The sequence below is a fragment of the Ranitomeya imitator genome, chromosome 3, assembly GCF_032444005.1.
Source record: "Ranitomeya imitator isolate aRanImi1 chromosome 3, aRanImi1.pri, whole genome shotgun sequence".
Taxonomy (NCBI): Eukaryota; Metazoa; Chordata; class Amphibia; order Anura; family Dendrobatidae; genus Ranitomeya; species Ranitomeya imitator.
Window position 1 is genome coordinate 813858369 of NC_091284.1, and position 27140 is coordinate 813885508.

The 27140-nt window shown below is 42.1% G+C and overlaps 1 protein-coding gene across 6 annotated transcripts in view; it reads left to right on the forward strand.

Annotated features, from left to right (window-relative positions):
* DLG2 (discs large MAGUK scaffold protein 2) overlaps positions 1 to 27140 on the forward strand; it is a 1534662-nt gene that overhangs the window by 1435060 nt on the left and 72462 nt on the right. For all 6 annotated transcript variants that reach the window (XM_069759326.1, XM_069759327.1, XM_069759329.1 and 3 more), the window contains one exon: positions 21742 to 21918. In XM_069759326.1, coding sequence (XP_069615427.1) covers positions 21742 to 21918 — 177 coding nt within the window. The remainder of the gene's footprint in view (positions 1 to 21741; positions 21919 to 27140) is intronic.

A 27140-nucleotide genomic window follows, 5' to 3' on the forward strand; every position in this document is an offset into this window, starting at 1 on the left:
ATACACTCAGGCTATGTTCACACGTTGCGTTTTTTTCTGCGGGCAAAACCTGCACTCTTGGCTGTAAGAAATTTGCTTGAAAATAGCAAGTGTTGCTTAGTTTTTGTTGCTTTTTTGGTGCATTTTTTTGCATTTTTTTTTCCACAGGCAAAACCTGCTGTCTCGACAGTAAGAAACTTGTTTAAAAAAAAGCAGGTTTTGGTTAGTTGCTGCGTTTGCGGTGCATTTTTTTCCTCCATTTTTGTTGGGGTACATTTGTCTCTTGTGCATTCTGATAACGTTTAGTGCATAAAAAAAATCTGACTCTACTTGCGTCAGGTTTTGGCACCAAAAACGCAGCAAAAGCTGATACATGCCTTTTTGCAACTTTTTTTGCACCAGAATGCTGAAAAAAACGCTGAAAGAATTGACATGCTGCATTCTGCAAAAACTAAGGTATGGCGCAAAATACTGAGGACAAAAAAAAGCCCCAAGCTGTGTGCTGAGATTTCTGAAATCTCATAAAGGCAAAAGGCAGCTGCAAAATTTATGTAAAAAAAAACCCTAAAAGAAACTGCAACATGTGAGCATCACCTTAGGCAGCACTTTGCTGGTGCTGTAATTCGCAGCATTAAAAAAAAAAAACGCAACAAAAAGACAACAAAAACTAAGCAAAGCCTGTTATTTTTTTTTAAGGCAAGTTTCTTACTGCCAAGAGAGCAGGTTTTGCCTGCGGAAAAAAACGTAACGTGTGATCATAGCCATAGTGTGTCTCTTGTTGTTTTCCAAGATCCCTTCTACCTGTCATTGAATAGAAACCATGTTTATTCCGTCATGATCACGTGATGGATGGACAGCTCTCGTTACAAGGTCTAAAAAGAAGCAGAGATCTTAAAAATAGAGGCGAATCCAGACACGATTCATATTGGAAAATTGCGTAATGTGAATAATGACATTTAACCTGTTCAGCACCATTGACACGAATGTAAATTACGGTTCCCACAATGATGATTTGGGGAATTAACCCCTTTAGTGCTTAGGCGTCATTCACACCTCCATGTTTAAACGCGTACGTGAAAAAATGGCAGCGGTGTCACCAGTGTTTTTCACGGATGGATTAAAAAAAAGAAAGTAAATGACAAAGCTTCTCCTATTGCTTTGCAAAGTTAAACATGGCCACCATTTATTGGCTCTTCTCATCGGCGTTGCCTGAAAAAAAAAAAACATGTCTCTGTGTGTTTTGCGCAGATTCACTGTCCGTGAAAATCACGGACATGTGAACAGCGTCATAGGTTATACTGGGTACCGGTTGTGTCTGTGAAAAGAACAGGTACAACACGGATATGCGAATGAGGCCTGAGGGAAAGAGCCTCGTTGGAGCAATGATCGCAGGTCCTGGTGGTATAATTACTGCTGCTAAGGTTACCATGGACCTAACAAAGGGGTCTAGAGCTTTCTCATGTGGATATCTACAAGAAATGTGGCTCCGCATTGGGCCTCACATGGCCAAACCAGTCTAGCAGTAAGATTGCCTCGGTTGCCCATAGTAACCAATAAGAATCGAGCTTTCATCTATTAAACTGCTTTGGGTAATTGAAAGCGGAGCTCTGATTGGTTGCTATGGACAACAAAAAATGAGGCCTAGTGTTTGTTAAAAAATACTAAATAAACTACATATGAGGTATCTCCATGAGCGGAGCAGCGTGTACAGTAAATGGGTACTCTTCATGTAGGTCTATAATAACAATTACAGGCATTGCAGTGTGGGGTGTGTTTGTTTTTTGGCTTGTACCCCCATTTAGAGCACCGTGCTTGTTATCTGTTTTTTTTCTTGCATTGATAATACTTTGTAATGTTTGCAGAAACACTTTAAGCAGGGGCATAACTCTAATAGGTGCAAGGGTTGCAGTCACACTCGAGGCCTGGCACCTAGGGGGGCCAGAAGGTCACTTTGGCCAATTTGAAAAGACTTTTGATAGTAAAGATTTGCAGTAATTTTGGGCCCTGTTGGAGCTTATGCATTTGGGCCCACAAGCTTCAAGTTACATCACTGCTTTTAGGCTTTTAATGGGGCATTACCATCTCCAAGATCCTATCCCAATATGTAATAGGTGTAATTATAATAATATTAGCAAATCCCTTCAATTATAAATGTAGTATAGTTCTTCTGATTCGCTATGTCGCTTACGCCATGTGCAGGGCATTGAAGTAGCTTAGGTATGCATGGTTACTACCACCATCAACTAACTGTCCCTATATGAGTGGTCGTAGCCATGAATATCTAAGCTACTGCAATGTCCAATACATGGGGTAAGCAGCATAGCTAATCAGAAGAACTAGCTTAGTATAAAGCTATTACTAGGTTCTACACAACTGGTCTCCATTACAAGGATGATTATAATCTGCAGCATCCGGTAATCTAGTAACTGTCAAACGTAGATTGCAATTACACACGTTCTGTTATACACGTTTTTTCCTTGGTGTGCATTGGAACATCACAAAAAAGACAGTAAAGAAAACACAAATTGGACATAATTTCACACAATACCTCCAAAATGGGCCGGACTAAATTGTTGGCACCCTCAGGTTAATATTTGGTTGCACCTTTTGGAATAAATAACTGCAATCAATTTCTCCCTAAAACCATCAACAAGCTTCTTACACCTCTCAGCTTTAAGTTTGGACAATTCTTCTTTTGCAAACTGCTCCAGATCTCTCATATGTGAAGGCGCCTTCTCCCAACAGAAATTTTAAGATCTCTTCAGAACTCTCCAGTGCTTTGTTTCCATCCATTTCCGGGGGCTTCTTGAAGTACAGTATGTTTGGGGTCATTGTCCTGCTGGAAGACCCATAACCTAGCACACAAACCCAGCTTTCTGACACTGGGCAATAGATTGCCACCCAAAAATCCATTTGTGAGCTTCAGATTTTATGATGCCTTGAACACAGTCAAGGCACCCAGTGCCAGGTGCAGCAAAACAACCCAAAACATCTTTGAACCTCCACCATATTTGACTGTAGGTAGTGTGTTCTTTTCATTGTAGGCCTCATCGTTCCATTTTCAGTAAACACTAGAATGATGTGCTTTACCAACAAGCTCTATCTTGGTGTCATCTGTTCACAAGATGCTTTACCAGAAGGATTTTGGCTCACTCAGCGTACATTTTGTCAAACTGCAGTCTAGCTTTTTTATGTACCTGTGTCAGTAGTGAGGTCCTCCTGGGTCTCCTGTCATAGCGTTTCATTTCATTCAAATGTTGACAGATAGTTCGTGCTGATACTAATGCCCCCTGAGCCTGTAGGACAGCTTGAATTTCGTTGAAACTTGATTGGGGCTGCTTAGCCACCATCCAGACTATCCTGCTTTGCAACCTTTCTCCAATTTTTTTCTGCCATCCATGTTCAGCTGCAGTGCCATGGGCTGTAAACCTCTTGATTATGTTGTGCGCCATGGACAAAGTAACATCAAGATCTTTGGCGATGGACTTGTAACCTTGAGATTGTTGATATTTTCAATAACTGTTAGTTCTCAAGTCCTCAAACAATTCTCTTCTTTCTGTTCTCCATGCTTATTTTTTGCACACACAGACATACAATGCAAAGATTGAGTCAACTTCTCCCCCTTTTATCTGGTTTCAGGTGTGATTTTCATATTGCCCACACCTGTTACTTGCCACAAGTGAGTCTGAACCAGCATCACATGCTGGAAACAAAGTTGTTTACCCACAATTTTGGAAAGGTGCTAAGACTTTTGTGTGGCCCAGTTTGGGGGTTTTGTGTGAAATTATGTCCAATTTGCCTATTTTTCTCTGTTTTCTTGTGTTAATGCAATTCACACAAAGGGAATAAACATGTGTAAGTGCAATAAATTTCTGGGAAAAATACAGTAATTTTCTGGAACAATTTCAAGGGTGACAGCACTTACGGCCATTTGTGTATATGCATCGTCTCTCATATACCACCTTAATGGACTTAGAAATAAAGATGTCATATCAGGACATTCATCAAATGCATCGTATCAATAATTCATGAAATATTGTGTATGTTTTAGTATTAATATAAAACCGCATAACAGCCCTGATAATAAAAATTAATGATAAGCCTGCATGGTACAGGGAATACATAATGGATGTCTAGGGGTATCTACGTCATCAAGCCCCCCATACTTCAGATACTATTTACTGGGGGATTATATCCATACAGACGTCTATTAATGTATTTATGTATCTCTCACGTAACTAACCACCGGAGTGTCTTGACTATCAATTGCAGAAATAGATATCCAACTGGGCCATAGAAAACATTAATGCTAATTGATTTTTTGCAATTAACGGTTAGAGACTCATTCGGATGTCCGATTATATATTTTTTTGCATACGACCATTTTTCATCAGCGTGTTGTTTCCGATTTTCAGCCATTTTTTTTTACCCGTGAGACCACCTCACACACAGTACTTGTTGGCAGTGAGGGTCTTGCCCATGTACTATGTAATTCTTCATTTACCCTGTGGTGGCGCTGCAGGGAAAGGAAACACTTAGGAATGTTCTATCCTACAGCCGATCACTAGGATCGCAAGATCAACCTTTATCCAAGGAACTCTTCTACTGAAAATGGGTGTTAAAAAATGTGCAAGCTCTTAAAGTCATTTTTTAAAATTTTATCTAGGAGTATCCCTTTAAAGGCTTCATGCGTCACCCTACTGACAGCTAATATCCCATCCTATTAGCACATTCCTGTAAATGGTGACAGCGGTAATATCCTTAATTACCTAAACTAATAATTATGTGATTATTTTTGCGATAATTATTTCGTGACATTTTTTCATGTTATGTATGCCGCCTGTATGTACGGGGATGAATGCCGGTTCCTGCTGTCTTTTCTTTTTTCTCATTCTTCTTTTTTTTTATCCTTTTTCTATGGTCCTTTGTGATGTAAATGTTCTGTTTTAAACATGTATTTATGGAAATCATGCGATCGTTTGATTTCCTGCAGTGGGTTGTATTTCTTGATACTTTCATGTAACATACAAGTCAATGGAAGTAATGCTCTCACTCCAGCTTTCCTAAATATTCTTTTACTTTACTCGGCAATTATCTTAAAGGAGACCTGTCACCAGGTCAAAAATAGACAGCTCTTACTCTTATTTTATTGCTGTTGCTTCCGAGTATTCTGACCTATCACTTTTTTTTTTTTTTTGATCCGCCATGCGGTTCCAGAGATATGAGCCTTTTTATTTAGTGTTATTTTTTCCATAGTCTTTACCAAAGGGGCGGTGCTCACATGATTGTCCGATTTCATGAGGCTGTTTTGTATAAATACCATTTTTGTAAAGAACATAAAAAGTAGCACTAAATGAAGAAGCCTATATCTCTGGATATTAAAAAAAACAAACAAAAAAAAAAAAAACAGAATAGCAGCGAAAATCAAGTAAGAACAAAAATTGGCCACTTTTGACCTCCTGAGAAGTCCTCCTAGAAAGGATCCCTCAAAACTTCTGGATAGGTGAGAGGTAAAGTAGTTTTAAAGTAAAGATAAAAGTAGAGGTAAAGTTTTAAATTAGTTTTCGCAGTTGGTGGTCGTGCTACTTGCATAACTGGGGAAAATAAGTTTCAATCCTTTGATGCTCTGATCACAAGTGGGTGTTCCCTTTATCGGAAGTGTCTTGGACTTCCTGTGCAGAACACTCCTTAGCTCCGCCCTTTTGCTGTTGAGTGACAGCTGTAGTGTCCATTCAGGAGAACAGTAGTGTTGTCACTTAATAGAATAGGGGTGGGGCTGGGGAGCACGACACTTTGCATAAAGGTAAAACCCACTGGACACTTGGGATTGCAAGTCCATAAAAACTTCCAATGTGTCCACAAAATTTAGTTTTCAGTAAATTTTTGATAAGCTGCCCAGTAATAATAATTTTTGGCCACCCTGTTCCTTGATCATGCAGCTGGAATGACCCATAGGTTCAATACCTGTCATGCTGACATCGGACTCTGTTCAGACTGAGGAGTCTGTTGTATAGTCTAAGGGCTTGTTTCCATTTGCGAGAAACACGTCCGTGTCTCGCATGTGAAAACCAAGCTCTGGCACTGGCACTCCAGAGCGGAGCATGCAGCCGCACAGTAACACATGGAGCCGCACGCTCCGCTCCCAAGTGCCGGCGCCAGAGCTTGGTTTTCACATGCGAGACACGGACGTGTTCCTCGCAAATGGAAACAAGCCCTTAGACCTTCCTGTTGCTCAGCCTGAGATTGGGCGTCGGTGGTGGTTTGTTCACTGATGTTCAGCTTGGCAGAAGTTAACTTTTTGATTACTGGCTGAGGCTGCTGGGAATGCCTTTTCCCTTTACGTATGGCTCAGATCATTCCTGGATGCCGACTATAGCATTTGCTTGCTTTTGCATACCGGTCATGTTTTGAAGTAGCTGTTGATACTCAAATCCTAATTTGGAGTCTGGTGAAGTATACTTTGTTGTTTGTTCATTTCCCTATTTTGTATGGTGTTTCCCCTGCACGCATATTGCATCATCCTGTTAGTTTGCGTTGTGGTGCAGTTTTCTTTATCCCTGTCAGTTTTTAACTGTGGTTTCTCTTACGGTTCACCTCTTGGGGTGGGGGTAAGCTCAGGGTTGGCCAGGTGATAGGGACAGGTCAGTGACTCAGGCCTCCCTACCATCAAGGGTACCCCTGAGTTAAGGACAGACTGGGCACCCCTAGCCTGAGGGGCAGTTCAGGGGCCCATGTTTCTTATCTCCTGTTTTCCCATTGCTCCCCATGACAATACCCCTCCAAAGTGCCGTGACCTAATCCCCATCAAACATTTATGAAATTAACTGTGGCTTAGTTTTTGTAGACGCTCATTGGTGAAGTCCAAAATCCTCAAGAAAACCTTCTCAGTCCAATGGTAGATTCTTATACAACATTGACCAAACTTGTGCTTAACTCGGTAGGCCCTCCTAGCAAGACCAAAATCAAAGTAGAAAATTCAGAGAAGACGAGGCACCAAAAACGTGATCTTTATTCCATATTAGTTAAAACAGGAAGACAAAGCAGGCAACGTTTCGGCCATAATTGGCCTTTTTTAGAGTTGTGATTTTTTTAGGCTTGAGAAAGGCCAATCATTTTTTATCTTCCTGTTTTAACTATGGAATAAAAGTCGAGTTTTTACCAAGGACCTACGGTTTTGGTGCCTCGGCTTCTCTGAATTTTTCACCAGAAACCCTTCCCAGTAGAGCAGAGGCTGCTGGTGATAGTGGTTTCAGAATGAGATGTTGAACTATTACTTATGGAAATGGGTCTGATATAACTGGACAAATACATTACTTTGTCAAAAACAGTGATCCCGATAGCTAGAAGGGATGTCCACGAGCTGGTGACCATGTATTTTCTGGTTTCGATATGCTTCATAATGACCCCTTTTTCCTACTAGAGAGAGAATCATCTTCTCCAGAGATTCTCTCTACATTTACGTTCCCTTCGGGATGTGGAGAACTAAATAATTCATAAATTCAATTATTATTTTAGAAGGGCTAACCACAATCAATTAAAAAGGACAGGTGATGAAACAAGGGTATGTGCAGGCTTCAAAAAATGCTTTCAATATTGCTTCAAGACTCCATTTCTTTTGGTAAAAAAAGGTAAACGCTTCAGGAAAAATCTCTTCCAAAAAAAACTCTTCAAAATCACTTTAGGCTATAAAAAAATTCCTCTAAAAAACAAAAGATAAGAAATTCCTGGAGTGGTTTACACTTAACACTCAAGAGTTTTTTTACTGCCTCAAAAAAGGGTCTGAAGTCGATTCACTAAGATTGACGTTGCGCACACCAGTCTTCATGTAGAGCTCGCTGGAGTATAATGTGCCAAATTCAGTCACACACCACTTAAAGAATTTGCTGCATATTCTCAATGGTGTGCTGCACCCCAGAAGTCCAGTCAATGGTTGGAGAAGCATTTCTGGCCTACAAAACGCCAGCACTTTTTCTGGATATCAAGGGCCATCTCTGCAGTCCAGCATTGGTGGCTTTGCTTGCACGTTTCCTCCAATGTTGGTTCTAATGGCTCTTGTGCATTACCTCTTTGCTCAGGTGATCTATGGTGGAACAGGAAGCATTCTTCAATCACCTGACCTTGATTGGCTGCAAAGACATCCTGTTCTAGTCACCTGACTGTTACAGCCAATCACTGGCCTCAGCAGTCACATGACTACAGATCAGTGTATCATGACTTCCTGACCTGTCGGAGGAGATCACCACGGCAGCTTGTGCTGAGGTCACAGTGGTTAAAGTGGATGAATATACATTATTTTATTATTTTTCATTCATCTCTTCCTTCTATGTATAATTTTTTTAAAATAAGACACCCACTTTAAGAATCACACCTAAAAATGCATTGAAAGGGGTAAAACAAGCCATGACCCTTGTCTTACAGTAAAGTTGGATAGTAATCATTCAAATGTATATGTCACAAGGGTGTCAAATTCCCCTGGGAGACCTGGAGTTAGACAGTTACGTCGAGTAATGAATCGCACTCTTCTTTAGAGATGGTGTGATTCATGTCCTATTTTAAATGGTTTTTAAATGGATTGCCTTTCCTTTGGTGCTGAGAGGGTTAAGGATTTTTTTCTATGCTGGATGATACCATACAGCCTGGTTGTTCTCAGCTGCAACTGCTTATCATTTACTCCCTCTTTATATACTGGCTCTGGGCATTTAGTCCCTGCTGGTGAAAGATTTGTCTTCCTGTGCTGAGTACTAAAGCTAAGTGCTACACTGGCTGCCCATTCATTAATCCGTACCTCCCACTCCCGACTCCAAGACTTCTCCCGTGCTGCGCCAATCCTCTGGAATGCTCTACCCCAAGATATTAGGACCATCCACAATTTGCATAGTTTTAGGCGCTCGCTCAAAACACACTTGTTCAGAGCGGCCTATCACGTTCCCTAATCAAAGTCATTTTATGTTTGTGTGTGTAGCCCATTCACTATCTCCATCTATCCCCCACCCCCTGAAGATGGCTGGACCATCATTGTAAATACATCATTGTAAATACACACCTGTGCTTTGTATCTCCCCCACCTCATTGTACATTGTAAGCTCTCACGAGCAGGGTCGTCTTATTTCGCTTTAATTATTGTATTGTTAACGTTGTTACTTATGACTGTTGTTACTTTTAAACTGTTAAACTGTAAAGCGCTGCGGAATATGTTGGCGCTATATAAATAAAGATTATTATTATTATTATTAAGTGGTTGGAGTGGAGTTGTAGTAGTGAGCTTTAGTTTGCTGTTATATGTGTGTATTTATCTCCTGGTCCCTATTCTCATTTAATTTATTCCTCCCTGTCCCTATCCTCCTCCCTATTGTTGGTTAGTGCTTTTGTATGAGAGAGGTTTTCTGTTATCCCTGTTTTGTCTTTGTGTCCATTACATTTCTGTCCCATGCCTCATGGGTGGGGGGGACAGATCAGGATTTAACAGGAGCACAGTAAGGTTGAAGACTCAGGCCTCTCCACCTTCAAGTGTACCCCCTGGACAGGGATAGTTAAGGTGTGTGAAGCCGGATCAGGAAAAATGCGTTTTTTTTTTTGTTTGTATGTTTATGGGGGAGTTTATATATAAAGTAAAGACGACAGAAAATGCTTTCTAGATGAGATTCTTCCTTAAGTACCTTTCATATTCGGCAAAAGTCTAACAAACTTTGAAAATAAAACATCCCCAGTGGTTTATTTCACAGCGGGAGAAAGCTTTATTTTCCTTAGCCGGAGGCCGAGAGAGGATTTCTTTTTGTGGTGTTATTTGATGTGTGATTGCGAGGAGGCACTCAGCCTCGATTCTTCCATTATATGCATTGTGTGTCCAACAGCGAGAGACAACTTCTGCTGCAGGTTGTTCTGTGTAAGAAGGGGTGCGCTCTCTCTCCAATGTTCTGCGCTCTCTTTTTCCGATGTTCTGCGCTCTCTATTTCCGATGTTCTGCCTCTCTCTTTCCGATGTTCTTTTTTCTCTCTCCATTATTCTGCACTCTGCGATGTTCTGTGCTCTCTCTCCGATGTTCTGTGCTCTCTCTCCGATGTTCTGTGCTCTCTCTCTGATGTTCTATGCTCTCTCTGTGCTCTTTTTCTCTCTCCGATATTCTGCTCTCTTTCTCTCTCTTCGATATTCTACATTCTTTCTCTCTCCGATATACTGCTCTCTTTCTCTCTCCGATATTCTGCGATCTCTCTGATATTCTGCGCTCTTTCTCTCTCCGATATTCTACGTTCTTTCTCTCTCTCTCTCCGATATTCTGCTCTCTTTCTCTCTCTCCGATATTCTGCTCTCTTTCTCTCTCTCTCCGATATTCTGTGTTCTTTCTCTCTCCGATACTCTGCGTTCTTTCTCTCTCTCCGATACTCTGCGTTCTTTCTCTCTCTCCGATATTCTGCGTTCTTTCTCTCTCTCCGGTATTCTGCTCTCTTTCTCTCTCTCTCTCTGATATTCTGCGCTCTTTCTCCGATATTCTACGTTCTTTCTCTCTCTCTCCAGTATTCCGCTCTCTTTCTCTCTCCGATATTCTGCTCTCTTTCTCTGTCTCTCTCCGATATTCTGTGTTCTTTCTCTCTCCGATACTCTGCGTTCTTTCTCTGTCTCCGATATTCTGCGTTCTTTCTCTCTTTCCGGTTTTCTGCTCTCTTTCTCTCTCTCTCGCTGATATTCTGCGTTCTTTCTCTCTCCAATATTCTGCTCTTTCTCTACGATATTATGCGCTCTTTCTTTCTCTACGATATTCTGCTCTCTTTCTCTCCGATATTATGCGCTCTTTCTTTCTCTCCGATGTTCTGCACTCTCTCTTTGATGTTCTGCGCTCTCTTCGATGTTCTGCACTCTCTCTCCGATATTCTGCGCTCTTTTTCTCTCTGGTATTCTGCTCTCTTTCTCTCTCCGATATTCTGCTTTTTTTCTCTCTCTGATATTCTGTGCTCTTTCTCGCTCTCCAATATTCTGTGCTCTGTCTCTCCGATATTCTGCTGTATCTCTCTCTCGCTCTCTGATGTTTTGTGCTCTCTCTCTCTCCGATGTTGTGCACTCTCTCCGATGTTCTGAGCTCTCTCTCTCCGATATTCTGCTGTATTTCTCTACGATATTATGCACTTTTTCTCTCTCTCCGAAATTCTGCTCTCTCGCTCCGATCTCTCCGATATTCTGCTCTCTTTCTTTCCGATATTCTGCGCTCTTTCTCTCTCTCTCTCTGATATTCTGTGTTCTTTCTCTCGCTCTGATATTCTACTCTCTTTCTCCGATATTCTGCTTTCTCTCTCTCTCTGATATTCTGCGCTCTTTCTCTCTCTCCAATATTCTGTGCTCTCTCCAATATTCTGCTGTATTTCTCTCTTGCTCTCTGATGGTCCTGTGCTCTCTCTCCGATGTTCTGCACTCTCTCTCCAATGTTCTGCGCTCTCTTCAATGTTCTGCACTCTCTCTCTCTGATATTCTGCCCTCTTTTTCTCTCTCTGATATTCTGCTCTCTTTCTCTCTCTGATATTCTGTGCTCTTTCTCGCTCTCCAATATTCTGTGCTCTGTCTCTCCGATATTCTGCTGTATCTCTCTCTCGCTCTCTGATGTTTTGTGCTCTCTCTCTCTCCGATGTTGTGCACTCTCTCCGATGTTCTGAGCTCTCTCTCTCCGATATTCTGCTGTATTTCTCTACGATATTATGCACTTTTTCTCTCTCTCCGAAATTCTGCTCTCTCGCTCCGATCTCTCCGATATTCTGCTCTCTTTCTTTCCGATATTCTGCGCTCTTTCTCTCTCTCTCTCTGATATTCTGTGTTCTTTCTCTCGCTCTGATATTCTACTCTCTTTCTCCGATATTCTGCTTTCTCTCTCTCTCTGATATTCTGCGCTCTTTCTCTCTCTCCAATATTCTGTGCTCTCTCCAATATTCTGCTGTATTTCTCTCTTGCTCTCTGATGGTCCTGTGCTCTCTCTCCGATGTTCTGCACTCTCTCTCCAATGTTCTGCGCTCTCTTCAATGTTCTGCACTCTCTCTCTCTCTGATATTCTGCCCTCTTTTTCTCTCTCTGATATTCTGCTCTCTTTCTCTCTCTGATATTCTGCTTTCTTTCTCTCTCTGATATTCTGTGCTCTCTCGCTCTCCAATATTCTGTTCTCTCTCTCCGATATTCTGCTGTGTTTCTCTCTCGCTCTCTGATGTTTTGTGCTCTCTCTCTCTCTCCGATGTTCTGCACTCTCCGATTTTCTGAGCTCTCCGATATTCTGCGTTCTTTCTCCGATATTCTGCTCTCTTTCTCTCCGATATTCTGTGCTCTTTCTCTCTCTCTGATATTCTGTGCTCTTTCTCTCTCTCTGATATTCTGTGTTATTTCTCTCGCTCTGATATTCTGCTCTCTTTCTCTCTCCGATACTCTGCTCTCTCCGATATTTTGCGCTCTCTTTCCAATATTCTGTTCTCTCTCTCCGATGTTCTGCACTCTCTCTCCGATGTTCTGCGCTCTCTCCGATGTTCTGCACTCTCTCTCCGATATTCAGCGCTCTTTCTCTCTCCCTGTCCAATGTTCTGCACTCTCTTTCTCTGAAGATTTATTTTGCTTCCCCATAACTGCGGATAACTCTGCATTGAAAACGTTACACATAATTAGTCGTACCGTGGATTATAAATGCAGAACACGGCAGTTATCGAAATTCAATGGACCTGAAAAGATGCCTAGAATTTCTTTTGTTTTCTGGATGTTTTTTTGTTTTTATATGACAGTTCATGTGAGTCTGCCATCCATATTTTGTGCTTTCTTTATGTCATCGGCCGACAGATATTAACCCTTACTGACCGGCTCTGTTTGACAATTAACTACGTATCTTTTTATTTCATTTTTTTTTTATATTCACTTTTAAAGATACGTAACTTTTTTAACTCTACACTTGGATTTTTTGTTAAGGAGGACCAGTTGTATTTTTGAGGTACCGGTAGCTTTTATTTCGTTTGTTGGGAGGGAATTTAAAAAAAAAAAAATACCAATTCTGTCTTTTTTTTTTTTCTTATGCTGTGCACCTTTCACTTTAATCTACGGTCGGTATAAATGGAGCGCTTGCACTTTCTTTAATATTTATATTTATAATACTTCTGCCCAATTAAAACATGGAAAAAATGTGATTTTCATGTTGCTGCTGTTCCCGAAAGACATAACTTTTTTTGTTTCATTACCAATATGATCCACAGGTTTTGATAACAGCAAATATCTATATATTTATAATTAAAGAAAAATTGGCAGCACTACCAAAAAGAATGGGTGCAATAAACCTGTAAAGGTGATGACCAAACCTCCAAAGTAGAAAATCAGAAAAAAACAGGCAGCACTCCAACAGTCAAAATGAAAAATTATGGCTTTACTGATCCATTAGCTGCAACGTTTCAGCAGATTTCACTACCTTTCTCAAGATATATATATATATATATATATATATATATATATATATTTTATTATTATTATTATTTATGTAATGAAAAGCCATTTAAAAATAAAAGTAAAATCATATTTAAATTGGAAAAAAATACACCTGCAAAGGCTTCCTGAGCGTTTATAAAGGTCCCTTAGTCTGTTTCTGTAGCTCCACAATCATGGGGAAGACTGCTGACCTGACAGATGTCCAGAAGACGTCATGGACACACTTCACAAGGAGGGGAAGCTTTTTGGAGATGGAAATGTCATTCTCCAGCAGGACTTGGCACCTGTCCACACTGCCAAAAGTACTAATACCTGGTGTACAAACAACAGTATCACTGGGCTTGATTGGCAGCAAACTCGCCTGACCTTAACCCCATAGAGAATCTATGGAGTATTGTCAAGAGGAAGATGAGACACCAGATCCAACAATGCAGACGAGCTGAAGGCTGCTATCAAAGCAACCTGGGCTTCCATAACCCCTCAGCAGCGCCACAGGCTGATCACCTCCATGCCACACCGCATTGATGCAAAAGGAGCCCCGACCAAGTATTGAGTGCATTTACTGAACATACGTTTCAGTAGGCCAAAATTTAGGATTTTAAAATCATTTTTCAGGCTGGTGTTATAAAGTATTCTAATTTACTGAGATAATGACTTTTGGGTTTTCATTGGCTGTAAGCCATAATCATCAACATTAACAGAAATAAACACGTGAAATAGATCACTCTGTGTGTAATGACTCTATATAATGCATGAGTTTCACTTTTTGTATTGAAGAACCGAGATAAATTAACTTTTTTGATGATATTCTAATTTAGTGAGAAACACCTGTATGTCATGGGTCATTAAGGGGTTAAAAGAGTTTTTTTTTCTTCAATAAATAGCACCACACTTGTTTACAGGCAGAGTCTGGTATTGCATCCTAGCACTAATCAGATAAAACAATATCAGACACAACCCATAGGCAAGAATGACTCCATTACAAATACTGGGATAAGTCCGAGATGTAGTGTAGTATTACAAAAACCGCAGCCAAATCTGCAGGAATGACATTTTGCTGCAGGTTCTGATGCAGAAACTGACATGACTGACTATGGAAATCCTGAAAACAATGTCTGTCGAGGGCCGCGAAGACTGGAGTTTGGAAAACACTGGCGTATGGGGCACAGAATTACCTTTAATATTGTGCCTTTAAAGCAGTCTACAGCAGCGTCCGTATACAATGACCTTATAATACCCCCCATATATCACCTCATTGCTTATACATTTATATTCATCCTACAGGAAGTGAGCAGCCAATCAGAATCTACTAGAATGTACCTCACTTCCTGTTCCGTAGTTACAAATCAGAAGTGAACATTCCATCAGACAGAAGCAATCAATGTCCGATCTCTTCTTCCCAGTCACATGTGTAATGTTCTGGGGCAGTGGTATACATACAGGGCCATTTAAAGTGCTTGTTTCCCCTCTTCGTAAATGGGTATTTTCAGATAGTACTTGTAAAAACAAGCAATTTTGCAATTTACCGCTTATTCAAATTTTCAATCGTTCTTGAGATCTTAACACTTTTTTCTCTTGTTTACAGCTTGTTGCCTTGGAGACCGACCACCCCTGCTAGACAACAGAACATGCACCGTGCTTACAGGCTTTTTTTTTTTATTGAGCTTGTAAGCGCTCTTTTGAAGTTGGCCAGGATTATAAGTGTGCAGTGTTATCTCCTTATTCCGGCCAGCTTCTTCTCAGTGCTTTTGAGCCAGATAGCAGCGTCGGTCGGTCTCCTAGGCAATGAGCTAGAAAGAAAAGTGTTAATATCTCAAGAACGGCTGAAAATTTTACTAAGCTGTAAATTGTAAAAGTGCTTGTTTTTACAAGGTCTATCCGTCAATGTCCATATAGGAAGATGGGGAAATAGCCCTTTAAAAGAATGTATGGCATTCCAGAGCCACACGTGGCCACCAGTATACAAACTGCAAGACTATTTGCTTATTATTCCATGGACTCAAGAATTTCCAATGAATTCAGTTTTGTTCCTTTTATTTTGTTCGGAAAAATGTCATATTTGCATATTTTTTATGAATATTAATGCTTTACCTTTTATATTAGCTAATCAAATTTTAAAAGTGTTTGGAGCCATTGAATGTGGATGCGTCTGAGGCCGGGAGAGGAGCCGGGAACATCACTTTCATTAACGCTAATTGTATTACTTTACATTATGTAAATGAGAAGTTCTGCAACTTTCTAATTGCGTCGGGTTCTCGCCCTTATCCAGATCTCTGCTTGCTGTCAGTGAATAGTTACATTCTTGTTCGCATCCACTGGCTAAATAACCATCTCTATATAGACCTAAATACTTGTCACAGCTGAGGGTTCGTGACAGTGTATCCAGACCATATGATCTGTACCACCTGTCCTGTTTGCTACAATGTATCAGTCGAGAAATATAGGGGTTGTCCATTTATGGCATAGCAATATGCAATATTCAGAGCTTCCGTAGAAATTACCGATGGAGCGCCGCACGTGCGGGATCGAAATTTTGATCGCTTTTTATTACATTTCTGGGGAAGGTTCTGCTACTGAAAAATGGCAATTCTGGCGCTTGATTTTTTCTTTCCTTTATGGCGGTTAATTAATTACTTTTATAGTTTGATAGATCGGACTTTTGTGGACATGGTAATACCAAGAATATATTTTTTTTATTTCTTTATTTTAAAACTGGGAAAAGGGAAGGGGGTCAAACTTTGATTTTTTTTTCTATAACATAAAAGCTTTTTTTTTTTTTTTTACCTTGATCTTGCAATTCCTGCTGTTTACAGTGGATATGACTATAGTCTGCCGCTGGGCTTCGCGGGAGGGACAAGATGATGGCACTTAATGTGTACTTATGTGTCCCACCACCGGGGGGCGCCGTTCTGTATGCATTGCTGAAATACTTCTCACCGCTACATAGATGATACATAAAACATCACTTGTGCCTTTCATGTTTTCTGAGAAGATCTTACTGAGGTCCCCGCAGATTATTACCCCGCTGTTATCAGCCGATCTACCTATCATTGGATAAATGTATAATTCAGGTGGAGCAGACTTTTCTCGTTTTGCTTTTATTGATGTGCGTCACCTCATTTATGGCGTGTTTGCTTCTTCGTGACTGCGCTGTAATAGGCTCAGATAGGATAATACACATCAGGCGGATGATGGGGATTGTGTCTTTATTACCATTCATTTCTGCATCAGAAAATAATGCTCCAAATACATTTAAAGGGGAAGTAATATCGAAAGTGTTGTTTTCTAAGTAAAGGTATTTCTAAAGGTGCTATTGACATGAAATTCTCAGCAGATGTGGTAACAACCCATCCAATCCACACAGTTTGCCAGCACCGTATGCTGAAAATCAGCCCTACACCATGATGTTCCCACCTCCAAACTTTACTATTTGTATGGTGTTTTTTGGTGTAATATGCAGTGCCTTTTGGCCTCCGAACATGCTGTGTATTATGGCAGCCAAAGGGTTCAATTGCGGCCTCATCTGACCAGACTATATTCTCCCAATATTTCACAGGCTTGTCTAAATGCTGTTGAGCAAACTTTAACATGATTTTTGAGTCTTGCATGCTGAGCGTGCATACAAGCCATGGAGGTTGCGTAGTGAGCATGCAACACGTCATGGAGGTTTTGTGGTGGGCGTGCATACAGGCCATGAAGGTTGAGTGTATTATTGTTTTCCTCAAAACAATTGCACCTGTTGATTCCAGGTCTTTCTGTAGCTCTCCACAGGTTTTCCTTGGCTCTTGGACAACTCTTCTGATAATTAATTTCACTCCTCTGTCTGAAATCTTGCGGGGGAGCACCTGGTCGTGGCCGGTTTATGGTGAAATTATGTTCTTTCGACTTCTAGATTATGGCCCCAACAGTGCTCATTGGAACCTTCAGTAGTTTAGAAATTATTCTTTAATTGATGTAATCAGTATGTTTAGCAACAATAAGGTTGTGAAGGTCTTGAGACAGCTCACTGGTTTTCTTGTCTCTTGTGTGGCACCTTTGTAATGAGACACCTTTTCTATAGGCCATCAGATGAACCAACTGATATTATTTTTCACTAAGAGTTTTTTTGCATCTCTCAATACTTAAATATAAAGCCTCCCCTATATATAGAGCTTCATGTCAAGTTCTCCAGCTCCATAGATATCCTTTTGGCCTCATAGCAACCTCCTTATGTATATATCTGATCAACATTTGTCTCAAGGTTATGTCCCAGTTTCTATTAAAAGAAGAAAAAAAATGACAGCGTTGAGCACATGCCCGGGCAGCGTTACTCTGTAAGCATCATACATTAATCTTTTTATGCTATTTGACCATTTGCCGTATTCCCAAGACAATGAAATGGCGTTTTGTATATAACAGCCGCCTCCCGCGCTCTGCTCCATTAATCATTATGGTGGAGAGGGACCGATCTCCTGGTAATAAGAAAAAAATGAATAAACAGGACAGTGGCGCACAAGTTAGTCATGTGATTGCGGAACATGACAAAAACGTATTTTTATTTATTTTATAATTTTTTACGTCTTTGTGTATGAAGATTTAACCCCTTCGCGCAAATGGACATAACTGTATTCATGTATGGAACAGTGTCAGAAACAAGTTGGAGTCCCCTATGGGGGACTGAATAATTACCGTAAGTAAAATGTATTAAAAAAAATATATAAAAACAAATAAATAAATAAAAAAACACTAAAAAATAAAAAATTACGGTATTATACTTATTATACTTCGATCTAAAAAATTTTAACCTATAAGGTAAAGGGAAAAAAATTGAAACGCCAGAGCTATTTCTTTTCTTTCTTTGTCATTGTACCCCCACCCAAAAAAATGCAATCAAATAATCTTACGGTATGTACCTCAAAATGATAGGCATAAAAATGACAGCTAGCTGTGCAAAAAAAACAAGCTCCATCGCCGAAAGAATAAAAAAGTTAAAGGTCTCATGAAATAGTGGCAAAAACTACATTTTTTATGTTATCATCATATAATGAAAAATTGTACAATAGAATCAACAAGTACAAACATACATTTTTATTAAATATCTAGAGAATACACATAAAGCCTAAGCCTATAAAAAAGTGGGAAACCACAAAATGGCGCCAAAGTGCTAAGAACCTCCACACACACAGAGCTTACAGAGTCATTGTTGAATGGTGAGTGGATATACAAAAAAATTAGATACATGTGGCGGGGACAGATAATTAGACTAAGGGATCAAATACCTATGGCTATTAACCAAAGGCCCTGCAAGGCCAAGCATTGCTTGCTGCTAAAGCAAACCCACACCTAATGTAAGATGACAGACCCATTCCACTTCAGCGGCAATTTACAAAGTATATTATACATGAAGCGATACCTGTAGTGTAGGATACAGCACACACCATGAGACCCGACGCACGTTTCGGCGATTAATAACACAGAGGGTGAGGGGCCGGATGTTATACACTGAGGTACGAGGGGCTGGAGTTTATACACCGGGGGACGAGGGGACGGATGTTATACACCGGGGGACGAGGTGCCAGTAATTATTCACCTGGAGACGAGGGGCAGCAGGTTATACACCGAGGGTGAGGGGCCGGATGTTATACACCGGGTAGACTAGGGCCCGGAGGTTATACACCGAGGGTGAGGGGCCGGATGTTATACACCGGGTAGACTAGGGCCCGGAGTTTATACACTGAGGGTGAGGGGCCGGATGTTATACACCGGGTAGACTAGGGCCCGGAGGTTATACACTGAGGGTGAGGGGCCGGATGTTATACACCGGGTAGACTAGGGCCCGGAGGTTATACACCAAGGGTGAGGAGCCGGATGTTATACACCGGGTAGACTAGGGCCCGGAGGTCTATACATCGGCGGACGAGGTGCCAGAGATTATACACCGGGAGACGAGGGGCCGCAGGTAAACATCGAGGGCGAGGGGCCGGATGTTATATACTGGGTAGACTAGGGCCCGGAGGTTATACACTGAGGGTGAGGGGCCGGATGTTATACACCGGGTAGACTAGGGCCCGGAGGTTATACACCGAGGGTGAGGGGCCGGATGTTATACACCGGGTAGACTAGGGCCCGGAGGTTATACACTGAGGGTGAGGGGCCGGATGTTATACACCGGGTAGACTAGGGCCCGGAGGTTATACACTGAGGGTGAGGGGCCGGATGTTATACACCGGGTAGACTAGGGCCCGGAGTTTATACACTGAGGGTGAGGGGCCGGATGTTATACACCGGGTAGACTAGGGCCCGGAGGTTATACACCAAGGGTGAGGAGCCGGATGTTATACACCGGGTAGACTAGGGCCCGGAGGTCTATACATCGGCGGACGAGGTGCCAGAGATTATACACCGGGAGACGAGAGGCCGCAGGTTATACATCGAGGGCGAGGGGCCGGATGTTATATACTGGGTAGACTAGGGCCCGGAGGGCCGAGTGGCCATAGGTTATACACAGGGGACAAGGGGACTGGGGGGTCATACAATGGGAACGAGGGTCTGGAGATTATACACTGGGGACTGGGGGTCATACACTGGGGATGAGGGGTCAGAGGTTATACACTGGGGCAGGGGGTCATACACTGGGGAGTGGGTGTCATACACTGGGGGCGAGGGTCCGGAGGTTATACACTGGGGCAGGGGGTCATACACTGGGGATGAGGGGCCAGAGGTTATACACTGGGGCAGGGGGTCATACACTGGGGAGTGGGTGTCATACACTGGGGGCGAGGGTCCGAAGGTTATACACTGGGGCAGGGGGTCATACACTGGGGATGAGGGGCCAGAGGTTATACACTGGGGCAGGGGGTCATACACTGGGGAGTGGGTGTCATACACTGGGGGCGAGGGTCCGGAGGTTATACACTGGGGCAGGGGGTCATACACTGGGGATGAGGGGCCAGAGGTTATACACTGGGGCAGGGGGTCATACACTGGGGAGTGGGGGTCATACACTGGGGGCGAGGGTCCAGAGGTTATACACTGGGGTGGGGGGTCATACTCTGGGGGCAATGTGATGGAATGAGAAACCAGTATGAATAGATCAGTGCTGTGTCCCAATGCTTCTCTCCATACAGTGCTGGTCGCCATAAGCTGCAGACACAAATCTGAACACTTAGAATCTGAATTATTACCTGAGTGATGGGGGAATTGCTCAGATTAATGAATTGTTCCTACACGGACAAGTCTTCTTTAAGGAAAGGAGCGGTTTGCAGGTCCTGTGCCGGTGTGGTTATCCGGACATATTGTGAATCGTTAAGCCCGGTGTCGTTACTGGATCTTCTCGGCAATAAATAACCGGCAGTGTCTCCTGCGGGATTCCTTACCGCGGTTCTGTTTGTGAGCGCGTCCGGGCAGCTGACGGAGAAGCACATTGACTTTACGACCCGAGCAGCTCTCTTAATTGCTATGGGTGTTGGTGGCTCCTTGGGCTCATTGTCTGCAGAGTGAGGGCTACATGCGTTCATTACCCGAAATGCGTGGGTACATCTGCTATCAAGAGGGATCTGATACTGCTGCATACTACTGCCACAGTGTATGTATTATTTTACAATTTTTCATTATTTTATTATCTCAAATAGCATAATCTCCATTAAAAAAAAAACAATCACCGTTTTATGTATACAGCTCCTATGCAGACCTATGTGTCTCCAAGGTTACAGGCTACAAATAAACACTGTAATCTGGTCTGATGAGTACAATGAACGGTCAGAGGGAGTGGACTGCTGGATCACACTACTCAAGGTTTATTTTGTCGTCTGTAACCATAGGGATACATAGACCTGCATTGAAGCTGTAGACACAAAACGGCAGGGGATTTTTTATCGTTCAGTCGATCTGTAACTTGTGTCAAATGTTTTTGAAGGTAATGGAAAATTGATTGCAAAAGTATACATACCTTTAAAAGAATATAAATGTTAAAAATAAAACAATATTTTTATTTATTTTTAAAGGGTAAAAATAAAAAATAGTCATAAAGTTTATATGCTACTCCACTCCATTTGACCCTTTTTTTTTGAGAGGAGAAGAGGATAGATGGAAGAGAGTAACACATGAGTGCAGCATCAGACTACACAGGGCTTGTTTGAAGTCTGTAACCATGGAAACACATCAGTCCGTCTAGGACCGGTAGGCATAAAACGGTAGGGGATTTTTAGTCACGCTGCTGCCTTTCTATTCCGATAATATTCATTAAACCCCTTCATATCCCTCCACTGCAGGTTTTAGAGCAGTAGGTGACCTCGCCACGTGTCTTCTCCGAGAAAAGGTTGTGATAACGAGATGTTTCCTCTTCTTTTCTCACAGAGCCATGTTTGACTATGATAAAGGGAAGGACAGCGGTCTCCCAAGCCAAGGACTCAGCTTTAAATACGGAGAAATCCTACATGTGATCAACGCCTCCGATGATGAATGGTGGCAAGCCAGAAGAGTCCTGCAGGATGGAGACAGCGAAGAGATGGGCGTTATACCCAGCAAGCGGAGGTATTAACTCGATTTTTTTTTTATTGATATTAAAGCCAATTTCAAAAGGATGAATGGGATTTTGAGGACACCCGTTGTCCCGATAATTAAGGACCCCATTGTCACAATTCATTTTTGGAGTCCTGACAGCTCTGGTTCTGCTTTCATTTTTACTTTTGGGCCAGCAAGGATTATTGTCAGTTTCCTTGCTGGCAGCTGCTCTGTTGCTGGTCAGCTGATTTGGGTGGTGACCACTCCCACCATTCTTTAAATAGTCCCATGACGCATCAGCTGACTGTTGGTAATAGAGTTTGACTATTAAGACCAGTCTAGGAGTGTGGACCTCTCTTTTGCCAGCGGTTTATCTCCTGCTTCGGTAGAGCTCGGTTTCCTGATTCCTTGTCCTCTGCGGAGTGGATTTTGGCAGCAGAGGACAAGGAAGTTTCTTTTTTCCTTTCCTTGTCTGTCTTGTGTTTGTCACTACCCTGTGTTGATACCATCTGCATCGATGAGGCTAGCTTCCTTGTCGGCCAGTGCATTAGCCAGATTATAGTAAGGTGACAGCTAGGGATTAGGTACGTGACGGCGGCAGGGGGAAGGACCCACATAGGGCGTTAGGGAGTTTAGGGATAGGTACAGGTTATTGGTGGGAGGTGCCCCATCCCTCGTTCCCTGCTGTTAGGACCTTCCTCTCCCTCTTTCCATCCCGTTGTGTGTGTGTCGTGCCGTCCACCGGACTTTCCCAGCCCGCGCGTGACACCCACCTATTAGACATTTCTGACCATACAGGTCACAATAACAAATCAATAGGAAGAATTCTGGCTACCTGCAGGCACCACTTGGAGGAGCTAACCTGACCCATATAAAGATATATTTATGAAATTAAAGGGGTTGTCTTGTTAAAACTTTTTTTTTTTTATTATTGGAAAACCTCTTTCCCGAGCACACCATTTTCCTCGCTTTTTGCTTGCCAGCTTGCATACTTTGATTACAGCCTTTATAAATATTACATTGCATTTCCTTCCGGCTTTTCTCTTTTTACGGCCGTCAGGGTTGTATTTATCGCTTTTGACTTTTAATTCCGAAACAGAATTTGCAAAAAACTAATTGTGCTCGAGGGTTTATTCAAGTGTGTCGGTGCCAAAGCGAAGAAAATGCCGCAGTCATATGATCGCCAGGATCTGTTCTTTAAAGGGATATTCTTATCGCAATGGGATATGGTATCGCTTTGTAATCGATGGGGTCCTGTCTGTGCGGTATACTGAAGTCGACTACCTTAACGCAAACTGAGCAGTGCTGCAGGTTCCCTGCACAGAAAGGAGGACACAGGGGAAAAACAGCAAGTGGACTTGTTCACTACACCGGTGCTATGCCCTTCGCTTTTGAAGATTGATGAGGGTTTCAGAGGTCTTTTTTAAAGAAATCTGTCAGTAGGATTTCACCCCCAAAACTATTTAAAGGCACAAAGGCAAGTCCAGTAATATCTATATACATTGCCAGTTCGTTCCTCCGAAATCAGAGTTTGAATTGATAGGCAAATGAGGCTAAAGAACTATGGTAGCTCTGGAGCTTGTTTCACCCCAGCGCTATTCCCCGCCTCCTGCTTGAATGACAGGCAAAGGAGCCATTAATCAAGCAGAACGCGGCAGAGAATAGAGCTGGAGTGACATGCTATTCCCCACCACCTGCTTGACTGATAGGCAAATGAGCCATCAGTCAAGAAGGAGGCGGAGAATTGAGCTGGAGTGACAGAAACTATTCCCAGCCTCCTGCTAGACTTCAGGCAAAGGAGCCATCAGTCAAGCAGGAGGCAGAGAATATAGCTGAAGTGACATAAGCTTCGGATCTACCACAGCTCTTCATCCTCATTTGCATATCAATTCAAACACTGATTTTTCAGTAATGGAAGAAGGGAATGGCCATGTTAAGGTGTTGCTAGACTTGTCTTTGATAGAGCTACAAGCACATATAAATAGTCAGGGGAACGGCGCACTTTTATTCCCATTATAATGCATTGCGCATGCTCGACCGCCGCTCCTTTCATCCCTTACGTGGCAGCTGAATGCTGCGCTCGGCTTTTTCCAGCAGTTCCATGGTGAATAAATGGAAAATTTTGTAACAATGATAAAAATCCCCCATTCTGCCTATTGCTGGGGATCTCTGCAGTCGGACCCCCACGATCAATAATTTATCACCCATCCTTAGGATAGTGGATAGCTTGTTTTGACCAGACATTCCCCTTTAATCTCCGTTCGCATTTCTGCTGGTTATTTCTGTATCTGATCAGATATTTTCTGCTTTAGATTTTGCCAAAGATCCGTAGAAAATAATTAAAAATCTTCAAAATAATTGATATGTCGGGATCTGTCTCAGAGTTTGATGAGGTTTGGTTGTGATCTTGAACACACAGAATGCAAAATTGGAAACCCGCATTGGAAATAAACAGCGTAAATTGATAATCAGCCAAATCTGAAGCTTTTTAAAAGAAAGAAAGGACAAAAAAAATAAAGAGTAATGTAAAAGCAAAAAAAAATGTAAAAAACCCAACTATATAAAACCCACAAGACAGGTCAATTTTCACTGCAGATTTTTTTCACGACCTGTGTGCGCTCATCCTTCTTACTCGTACTCTGGATGTGACTGGAGGAAAAGACATTGATGGATTCATAGAAATAATATATATATTTTTGAAAACTCGTGGGATCCGTTCTGGCCTCTTACATCTGACACATTCTGAAAACCCCGACGTCTGCAGATGGGAAGAGGAGAAGTCTGCTTTGACAGGGAACAGAGACCGCAAATCCTGCCCCTTCTCCTCCGCTGCCGAACCAGGGAAATTGGAGATGACATTAACTGCAGTGTTGGCGCCACGGTCTAAAGTTAGAGGAACCACAATCCTTCTGTATCCTTCCTCTCCTGACCGCTAATGACCTTCAATGTGTTCGCTAACAAATATGCGTTGGAAGAACAGGAGCCAGATAGGCGGAAAAACAAAATTCCTACGGTGAGATCCGCTCACATTTTTAGCAGATCCAAAAAAGGTGGCTCCTAAAAAAGACGCGACTTTTAGGCTACAGGTGAAGAACGTCCTTTTTCACGGAACACCATGATCCCCCTCATTGGTTTACATCCATAGTTGTGATCTGCACCTGGACCGGAACCTCAGATCTGTGTTGGGTATTTTATTCAAAGTGGAAACAGTCAACAAGTTGCTTTTGGTGGATCCCTTGTCATTACCATATGTCCCAATACCTTGCTTTGGGACTGACTGGCTTGTGTCTATATCGATACCATCTGCCACCCAAAGTATAATACAAAGGTGCAGAACTTGACTTGTAGGAAAGGCGGCTGACTACCGATATGACCACGACTCGTGGTTGTCACCCAACCCTGAAAACCACCTCGTTTTCCCATTATTTATCCCCCGATTATCTCTGCCCAACTAGAAAGATTTGCCATTCACCAAAGTCATATATCGTTTTCTAACAACCAAAGTAAATCTGCCTGTTTGTACTGTAGGTTTATACCCCGTCCCTGTGCTGCAGAGTCACTCACCTTACAGCGGTATTATAAGGACGCACTATAGCAGTATGTGTCAGTATTATTGGCAGTGTTATTAGGTCATCATGTGATAGTATTATTGGGTAATTGTTTGCAGTGTTGTTAGGTCACCACAAGATGGTATTTTTTCATTCATAACTGGCTGTATTAATAGGCGATTACATGACGGCATTATTAAATTACTGTATGGCGGTATTATTAGGTCATTACTGTTACTGTGTTGCGGGATTGTTTAGTCACAATGTGATGGTATTATCCAGGTACTGTGTGAAAGGGCCTTCCGGATGATCTGCCATAAATGTCTGAGAAGTTTCACCTCTGGGGCACGCACTGATCTCCAGAACAGAGGAACTATGTGTTTCCGTAGTCCCCTTGTTTTTAGGAACACTCTGCTGGCAGTAATTATATGGGGCACGCTACTTACATTGGTGTATAGGGGCAATCTGTTGGCAGTATTTATATAAGGCACTCTAAATACATTGGTGTATATAGGGGCACCCTGCTGGCAGTATTTGTATGGAGTGCTCTACTTACATTGGTGTATATAGGGGCACCCTGTTGGCAGTATTTGTATGGAGTGCTCTACTTACATTGGTGTATATAGGGGCACCCTGTTGGCATTATATATATGGGGCACTCTACTTACATTGGTGTGTATATAGGGGCACTCTGCTGGCAGTATTTATATGGAGTGCTCTACTTACATTGTTGTATATACAGTAGGAGCACCCTGTTGACATTATTTATATGGGGCACTCTACTTAAATTGATGTATATAGGGGCACCCTGTTGGCAGTATTTGTATGGGGCACTCTACTTACATTGGTGTATATAGGGGCACCCTGTTGGCATTATTTATATGGGGCACTCTACTTACATTGATGTATATAGGGGCACCCTGTTGGCATTATTTATACAGTATGGGGCACTCTACTTACATTGGTGTATATAGAGGCAACCTGTTGCCATTATTTATATGGGGCACTCTACTTACATTGGTGTATATAGGGGCACCCTGTTGGCAGTATTTATACAGTATGGGGCACTCTACTTACATTGGTGTATATAGGGGCACCCTGTTGGCAGTATTTATATGGAGTGCTCTACTTACATTGGTGTATATAGGGGCACCCTGCTGGCAGTATTTATATGGAGTGCTCTACTTACATTGGTGTATATAGGGGCACCCTGTTGGCAGTATTTGTATGGAGTGATCTACGTACATTGGTGTATATAGGGGCACCCTGTTGGCAGTATTTGTATGGAGTGCTCTACTTACATTGGTGTATATAGGGGCACCCTGTTGGCATTATATATATGGGGCACTCTACTTACATTGGTGTGTATATAGGGGCACTCTGCTGGAAGTATTTATATGGAGTGCTCTACTTACATTGTTGTATATACAGTAGGAGCACCCTGTTGACATTATTTATATGGGGCACTCTACTTAAATTGATGTATATAGGGGCACCCTGTTGGCAGTATTTGTATGGGGCACTCTACTTACATTGGTGTATATAGGGGCACCCTGTTGGCATTATTTATATGGGGCACTCTACTTACATTGATGTATATAGGGGCACCCTGTTGGCATTATTTATACAGTATGGGGCACTCTACTTACATTGGTGTATATAGAGGCAACCTGTTGGCATTATTTATATGGGGCACTCTACTTA